Source organism: Nanorana parkeri, unplaced genomic scaffold (genome assembly GCF_000935625.1).
Source record: "Nanorana parkeri isolate BGI_ZX_2015 unplaced genomic scaffold, ASM93562v1 scaffold2092, whole genome shotgun sequence".
Taxonomy (NCBI): Eukaryota; Metazoa; Chordata; class Amphibia; order Anura; family Dicroglossidae; genus Nanorana; species Nanorana parkeri.
In genome coordinates, this window is record NW_017308360.1 from 187,347 (window position 1) to 196,138 (window position 8,792).

Sequence of the window (8,792 nt, forward strand, 5' to 3'; positions counted from 1 at the left end):
GTCTTAATCTTTTGCAGCGTTTGGCGTCTGGCCAATAACTGCGGGAAGAAGTAAATATTGTACTAAGAAAATTGCTTCAACTGACTGTAGTTGCTCCCAATATTGAGGACTCCCCCCATCCAGTAGTTTGTGTCTCTGCCCCTCCCACAATGGTGAGATCCCCCCCAGTAGTTTGTGTCTCTGCCCCTCCCACAATGGTGAGATTTCCTCCAGTAGTTTGTGTCTCTGCCCCTCCCACAATGGTGAGATTTCCTCCAGTAGTGTGTGTCTTCCTCCAGTAGTTTGTGTCTCTGCCCCTCCCACAATGGTGAGATTTCACTCCAGTAGCTTGTGTCTCTGCCCCTCCCACAATGGTGAGATTTCCTCCAGTAGTTTGTGTCTCTGCTCCTCCCACAATGGTGAGATTTCCCTCCAGTAGTTTGTGTCTCTGCTCCTCCCACAATTTGTGGTCTTCATGGCTTTCTGGTTAGTTCTCAGCACCTTCTAGCTGGTCTCCTTGACCTACTTGTTGGTCTTGACGAGCTTCTAGCTGGCATTCAAGGCCTTCTAACTGGTTCGAAGGATTTCCAGCCAGTGTATTTTACCTTCACCTGATCTGGTTGGTCTATAAGGCCTGCTCACTGACCTTCAAGGAACTCTAACTGGTCTTTAAGGTCTTCTAGCCAGTATTCAAGAGCCTTCAGCTGGTCTTCAAGGCCCTAGATGGTCTTCAGAACCTCCTAAGTGATCGTCAAGGCCTTCTAATTGGTATGTTGGGAATGTCAACCATCTCCACATGCCTTCAGTTGGTCTTCAAGGCCCATGCTGGTCTTCAGGACCTCCTAACTGATTGTCAAGGCCTTCTAATTGGTATGTTGGGAATGTCAACCATCTCCACACACCTCCAGTTGGTCTTCAAGGTCCTAGATGGTCTTCAGAACCTCCTAACTGATCGTCAAGGCTTTCTAATTGGTATGTTGGGAATGTCAACCATCCCCACATGCCTTCAGTTGGTCTTCAAGGCCCTAGCTGGTCTTCAGGACCTCCTAACTAATTTTCAAGGTCCTCTAGCTGGCATTCTAACTCATTTTTGAAGTACCTTCATCTCTTCACTTCACAAAACCATCAAACTGATTTTCAAAGGCTTCCAGCTCCTCTTGAAGAACTTCCAGCTGGTGTTTAAAGTCTGCTCTTCACAGTCTGTTACCATTATTTCAAGAACTTTGAATGGTCTTCAAGCATTTTGTGGCTGGTATTTAGGGCTCCTCTGTAAGAACATTCTCAATGTTGTTCCATTACGAGCCCCTTGCCAAGTACCCCCTGGTGGCTGTCTTGTTATCTAGGGTACTCAGGAGGTCACGCTATTTCCAGTACTCCCCAATGGTTTATACTCATCTAAATGTGAATATTTATGTACAAAACGGAACAAATACGCCCCCTGAAGTGTCTTCTCGGTGAGACTTTTACCAACAGAACCTTTGAACTAATTTATGCCGATTTGATTGATTTTCTGATTATTCGACATTCAATGAAACAAGCAGAAGTGCCGCCTGGACCTATCAGATGTAACCCTCAGGGAATGAGAGTGGTTTGAAGCTTGCTGCACTCGGATCTCCTGACAACTGTGATGAAGGATCTGCTATTTGCCGATTCTGATGCTGAGAAGCGTTTTGTCCCAGAGCCCAAATTCTGACTCAAACGTTTTTTAATTTTGAAGCAGGTAGAGTGGAAGTAGCTCAAGGATAACACAAGTAAACGAGTTGGAGAAGTGACTCCTCCCCTCACTCCGCCTCCTTTCCTGCCTGTTCAGATGGCTCCATATAAAGTTTCATTTAGAGAGAGGGTCTGAAAGCAAACAGCATCCGCTCTGCTCTCTCTAGGAAATCCATCGTGCTTTGTGACTCCAGTTTCATGGCCATGGCAAGGAGAAATGGGAATTCCTCATATATAAATATATTGTCGTGTGTGTGTGTATATATATATATATATATACACACACACATACATACATAGGTGCGGGTGTGCCTGCAGGAGTGGCAGTGCTGGTGGATGGAGGGAATGGTGCCGGCTGCCCCGGCCCAGTAATAATATTAATTGTTTCCCCCCCTATCGAATCTGCTACTGGCCCTGCCTGCGGCGCCCGGGGCACATGCCCCCCTAGCTTCAGCACTGCCCCTAACCACCCCCGTGTCTCCCCTTCCCCCACACTGAGCGACTATTACCTGGCTTCTCCCCACTTTTTCTATGTCCTGCAGCCTGCTCAGTCCGGGTACTGACCAGATGCCCCGCCTCCTGCAGAGCCCGCACTGTACTGAAAGCCGCGCATTCCGAGATGCCCCGCCTCCTGCACAGCCCGCACTGTACTGAGAGCCGCGCATTCCTTGTGACAGCCGCTGCTCGAGTCAGTGAGAGGCAGCCCCCCGGAGCCTCCAGTGCCGCTTCAATGACGGCCCAGCCTGCACGGCATTAGAGGGGCCCGGGGACCACCAAAATTTTCTCGCGGACCACCGGTTGGCGACCGCTGATCTAGAGTACATCTTGGTACTTCCGTCAACAACAAAACAAAGTTGAATTCTTTCCACTTCTACTGCCTCCTCCATCACTTACAGCCATTAGGGGGCAGGTTACACCCAGAATTGGAGTTGAAGAAATGTTCACTCTGTGTCTCGTTCCGGATCTCCATCCTCACTTCAACCTTCTGCCAAATATCGGAGAGCCCCTGAAACATATATAAAAAATTTGCGGAATGCATTTTCCCCTTTCCCTTTGACAGATTAAGCGTGGGCGGCTCCCATCTGTGGAAGTAGGTCCCGGTCTCATGTAGATCTCTACAAATGTTCTCGTACAAAGTATTTCTGTTTTTTATTTCGTCTGCGGTGTCTAAAAATATCAGAGATGTTTGTTGAAGTTGCGTGCCGGTGACCTCACGCGTTCCGAGTGATAGGACTGGGGGATAGGTAGAAGCTCAGGAGACAAAATGGCCTCCATACTACTTTTTCGGGGCCTGGCTTGGGTTTCACAGTATGTCCTCACCACTCTTGTTGTGAGGCCGCCATGCGTTGTGTGAGGGTTATATCCCGGATCTCCAGTTCTTTGTTGGGTTCTAGTAAAAGAGAAACAAAAAGATAAACACGAGGAGCGGCCTTCCCTTGATGGTAAACGTGCCACCTAAATACGACACATGTAGTCAGATGACGTGATGCACCACAATCTGGGCCATATGATGGAGCTTGTAGGCCCTGGCTGTTCCTAGCAGTAACACTATATCTATATACCTGATGGCCCATTTTTCAACCAGCATTGTAAATTGTGAGTTCCTCGTAGGATTTGGCATTGGTTCCCACCAGGCCTTGGGCACCGCCATCTAGTTGATAGGCCACACGATGTGTCCTTTATGGGATGCCGCCGTAGTCATGTGATTGCTGCTGAGGTGTTAGGATTTTGTACCGCAGTGGTAATGCTGGCTGTTTCCAATCCCCAAAGGTCCTGACCACGGCGCAGGCAGCATCCCCAGTCTGTTCAGTCATGGTCTCACACAGTTATGGCTCCTGGTGTATGTATAGCCCCAGGACAAGGAAATATAAGTGGTACGAGGTGCATGAAGGTATGCACACTATATGGACATAGGTGGAGATTTGACCACCATGCCTGTATGAGCATGTAGTACATCTCATTCCAAATCCATGGAGAATAATATGAAGTTTCCACCTTCCTTTGTATCTACAACATCCTCCACTCATCTGGGAGGGCTTTACCCAAGATATTGGAGGGTGTCTGTGGGTATATGTGATCATACCGCCAAATTAGCAAGAGGTACCGATACTGGATACAACCCTACTGAAAGGTGTTCAGTAGGGTTGAAGTCAGGGCTCTGTGTAGGATACTTGAGTTCCTCCACACCAAGATGGCCCCGCCATGTCTTTATGGAGCTGGCTTTGCACACAGGTGGCAGTCATGGTGGGGCGGATAAGGGTCTTCACCAAACTGGTCACAGCATGTCTGTATGGAGCTGGCTTTGCACACTCGGGGCAGCCATGGTGGGACAGAAAGGGGTCTTCACACAACCGGTTACACCATGTCTTTATGGAGCTGGCTTTGTACACTGGAGGTAGCCAAACTGTGACCACAAGGCTGGAAGAGCAAAATTGTCTACATTGAGTTTGTATGAACAGTCCCCCTTACTGGAAACAATGGAATGGAATAATTCGGAAGGAAGTCCAGATACCTTTATCCACATTGTATATAAAGTGCCTCAATCTGAACTGGTAATGCCACTTGGAGTGCCACTTGGAGGGTGCTGACATTTAAGTTATTGTGTATATGACTTTAATAAGAAATCAATGCAGGAAATGAAGTGGCAATGTGAGGGGTCAGTGGCCTTTGCGGCCTACTAAGAGGCCTGCCCCTGACGGTAGGTATGGATCTATATGTCTCTCTGTTGTTCCGATACCCAATCAATATGTACCTGAAGGACGCCGACTGTCTTTAGACCAGGAATATCGGTAAGTTTTCAGGCCTCGGGTTCTGTGACTTCACTAATTAGCGCAATAATGGATAGAAGGAGCCAAACGTGAGGATTTTTTTTCTTCATTAACACCCTCCAAAGGTGTTACTGAAAATGCCAGAAAAAAAATCCAAAAGTGTGTCCTGCTCTATCCATTATGTTATAATTACTGGTGCAGGCAAGGCAGACACACGCAGGGCCGGCACATAAACACCCGGACAAAGGGCCGCTCTAGTCTTCAGGGTCACATACAGATCAACACACCTCAAGCTCGGAGCTTCATTCACATCAGGGCAGAACCTACACTTTGGGGTTTTTTCTTAAATACAGCCAACTGTTCACGGAGGGAGAACCCTTCCTCAGTCTTATTCTACCCAAATGATAGTCCCCAAAAATATATATTTTCTTTAGTAAAATAGACTTCCTGTGTAGACCACTGAAGGGCACCTTCCATTGTCTGGCCTGGATTGTGCGTCCTCCTCTAAGTTCCTTCAAGCTGTTGGGTCTCCACCCCCTCGTAGAGAACGGCAGAGCCTGGAGAGCGGAGAACCCCCCCTAATTCTGCCGCCGGCTCAGTTTCCTGCAGCTGTATCTTCTCAGCCGTGAAATATTTTTAATAGCACTCCACTTGAAAGACGTGACAATTGGGTAAAATTTGCCTGAGTTTGGGTTTTGCCTTCACATTGAAGTACACATATTTGGTTGCATGAGGAAAGTTCACCAGTAATTATAAGGTGGTAATGGTCCTCCATCTCTTTCTTATCTCCCTCCCGTCCATATTTTCCCCGGATCCCATCAGTCCTCCTTGTCCGTCAGTCCGTTTGTCAGCACCACAAAGATTAGGGGCGCCGGCGCCCGGCGTCCGTCTCTGCTTCAGCAAAGCTGCCCGTCATTCTGCCATGATGGGGAGTGCCCGCTGACCCCCGAGGCTGTAAAACCATTCAACACAGGAAGCCCCTCCACCACCCAGCATGAGACCTCCCTCTCTCTGAAATCCTCTTCTGACAGCCAGCCGTTCAGCAGCCCGGGCGATCTGGGTGAGACTCTGTCTACAGGTCCATATGCATCTGTCTGTGTGTGGGAGATGTGCGGGGGCGGGGCTCTCTCTACAGGTCCATATGCATCTGTCTGTGTGTGGGAGATGTGCGGGGGGCGGGGAGACTCTCTCTACAGGTCCATATGCATCTGTCTGTGTGTGGGAGATGTGCGGGGGGGGGGGAGACTCTCTTTACAGGTCCATATGCATCTGTCTGTGTGTGGGAGATGTGCGGGGGCGGGGAGACTCTCTCTACAGGTCCTTATGCATCTGTCTGTGTGTGTGTGAGAGATGTGCGGGGGCGGGACTCTCTCTACAGGTCCATATGCATCTGTCTGTGTGTGGGAGATGGGGGGGGGGGGGGCGGAGACTCTCTCTCTACAGGTCCTTATGCATCTGTCTGTGTGCGGGGGGCGGGGAGACTCTCTCTACAGGGCCATATGCATCTGTCTGGGTGGGGGAGATGGGGGGGGGGGGGGCGGAGACTCTCTCTCTACAGGTCCTTATGCATCTGTCTGTGTGCGGGGGGCGGGGAGACTCTCTCTACAGGGCCATATGCATCTGTCTGGGTGGGGGAGATGGGGGGGGGGGGGGCGGAGACTCTCTCTCTACAGGTCCTTATGCATCTGTCTGTGTGCGGGGGGCGGGGAGACTCTCTCTACAGGGCCATATGCATCTGTCTGGGTGGGGGAGATGGGGGGGGGGGGGGCGGAGACTCTCTCTCTACAGGTCCTTATGCATCTGTCTGTGTGCGGGGGGCGGGGAGACTCTCTCTACAGGGCCATATGCATCTGTCTGGGTGGGGGAGATGGGGGGGGGGGGGGCGGAGACTCTCTCTCTACAGGTCCTTATGCATCTGTCTGTGTGCGGGGGGCGGGGAGACTCTCTCTACAGGGCCATATGCATCTGTCTGGGTGGGGGAGATGGGGGGGGGGGGGGCGGAGACTCTCTCTCTACAGGTCCTTATGCATCTGTCTGTGTGCGGGGGGCGGGGAGACTCTCTCTACAGGGCCATATGCATCTGTCTGGGTGGGGGAGATGGGGGGGGGGGGGGCGGAGACTCTCTCTCTACAGGTCCTTATGCATCTGTCTGTGTGCGGGGGGCGGGGAGACTCTCTCTACAGGGCCATATGCATCTGTCTGGGTGGGGGAGATGGGGGGGGGGGGGGCGGAGACTCTCTCTCTACAGGTCCTTATGCATCTGTCTGTGTGCGGGGGGCGGGGAGACTCTCTCTACAGGGCCATATGCATCTGTCTGGGTGGGGGAGATGGGGGGGGGGGGGGCGGAGACTCTCTCTCTACAGGTCCTTATGCATCTGTCTGTGTGCGGGGGGCGGGGAGACTCTCTCTACAGGGCCATATGCATCTGTCTGGGTGGGGGAGATGGGGGGGGGGGGGGCGGAGACTCTCTCTCTACAGGTCCTTATGCATCTGTCTGTGTGCGGGGGGCGGGGAGACTCTCTCTACAGGGCCATATGCATCTGTCTGGGTGGGGGAGATGGGGGGGGGGGGGGCGGAGACTCTCTCTCTACAGGTCCTTATGCATCTGTCTGTGTGCGGGGGGCGGGGAGACTCTCTCTACAGGGCCATATGCATCTGTCTGGGTGGGGGAGATGGGGGGGGGGGGGGCGGAGACTCTCTCTCTACAGGTCCTTATGCATCTGTCTGTGTGCGGGGGGCGGGGAGACTCTCTCTACAGGGCCATATGCATCTGTCTGGGTGGGGGAGATGGGGGGGGGGGGGGCGGAGACTCTCTCTCTACAGGTCCTTATGCATCTGTCTGTGTGCGGGGGGCGGGGAGACTCTCTCTACAGGGCCATATGCATCTGTCTGGGTGGGGGAGATGGGGGGGGGGGGGGCGGAGACTCTCTCTCTACAGGTCCTTATGCATCTGTCTGTGTGCGGGGGGCGGGGAGACTCTCTCTACAGGGCCATATGCATCTGTCTGGGTGGGGGAGATGGGGGGGGGGGGGGCGGAGACTCTCTCTCTACAGGTCCTTATGCATCTGTCTGTGTGCGGGGGGCGGGGAGACTCTCTCTACAGGGCCATATGCATCTGTCTGGGTGGGGGAGATGGGGGGGGGGGGGGCGGAGACTCTCTCTCTACAGGTCCTTATGCATCTGTCTGTGTGCGGGGGGCGGGGAGACTCTCTCTACAGGGCCATATGCATCTGTCTGGGTGGGGGAGATGGGGGGGGGGGGGGCGGAGACTCTCTCTCTACAGGTCCTTATGCATCTGTCTGTGTGCGGGGGGCGGGGAGACTCTCTCTACAGGGCCATATGCATCTGTCTGGGTGGGGGAGATGGGGGGGGGGGGGGCGGAGACTCTCTCTCTACAGGTCCTTATGCATCTGTCTGTGTGCGGGGGGCGGGGAGACTCTCTCTACAGGTCCATATGCATCTGTCTGTGTGTGTGTGGGAAATGTGCGGGGGGAGGGGGGAGATTCTCTGGCTTGTTTGTTTTTTATTGTTACATTTTGCATGCCGGTTCTGCAAAACGCCAAAAACTTTTGGCTTTTTTTACACTTCAAATTATTTGTTAAAATTCTGACATTTCTATTAGGGGGAGAAAAAAAGCTATTATTGATTAAAACAGAACTATGGGGTCAGTGTTTTTTCTCATAGTTCTCCTTAGGGTAATGGGAGGACACAAACTAGCGTCCTCCCGTCACCCTAAGCTCAGTATATAGGGAGCTACAGCTCGCGGTATACTGAGACGCCGCAGCCGGGATGGATCCCGACATCGACAGCTGGCTCTGCCTATCCAGAGGCAGAGCCAGCTGTGCCCGCCCCCTCCCCCGTCTGTTCCGCCAGTCAGCGTTGGAGGATCAGACAGGGGAGGGGGGGAATCCCTGTAGGGAGCCGTGAGTGACAGTCACTGGTCTTTGCAGGGAGATGATCGAGAAGTGAGCGAGCGCCGGTATGTGTTCGCTCACCTCCCGATCTACTGAGCCGACCTGTGACAGTCTCATTGTCACACGTCGGCTTGAACAATGAGGAGGAGTTCTCCTTTAAATTTTTGCGAGAATCCTTTCAAACAATTCTCAGCACAATTTTGCTAAATTTTGGATTAATCAATTATTGTAAAAAAAAAAAAAGTGTGGCCATTTTGCGGTTCTTTATGCAAATGTAAGCAATTTTTATTAAAAATTTGTATATTCTTTTTTTTATTGTTGTTTCATTGCAAACAAAAAAAACATGTTTCTAAACTTTTAAGATAGCTTTCCATGGCAAAAAAATTAGCAATTGCCAAAAACGTGAGAAGTTATAGAA

General features: G+C 51.7%; 1 protein-coding gene across 1 annotated transcript in view; it reads left to right on the forward strand.

Annotated features, from left to right (window-relative positions):
• VWA5B1 (von Willebrand factor A domain containing 5B1) overlaps nucleotides 1-8,792 on the forward strand; it is a 71,923-nt gene that overhangs the window by 51,779 nt on the left and 11,352 nt on the right. Inside the window, exon 16 of the mRNA XM_018572652.1 lies at nucleotides 5,283-5,520. Within this exon, the coding sequence (XP_018428154.1) occupies nucleotides 5,283-5,520 (238 nt within the window). The remainder of the gene's footprint in view (nucleotides 1-5,282; nucleotides 5,521-8,792) is intronic.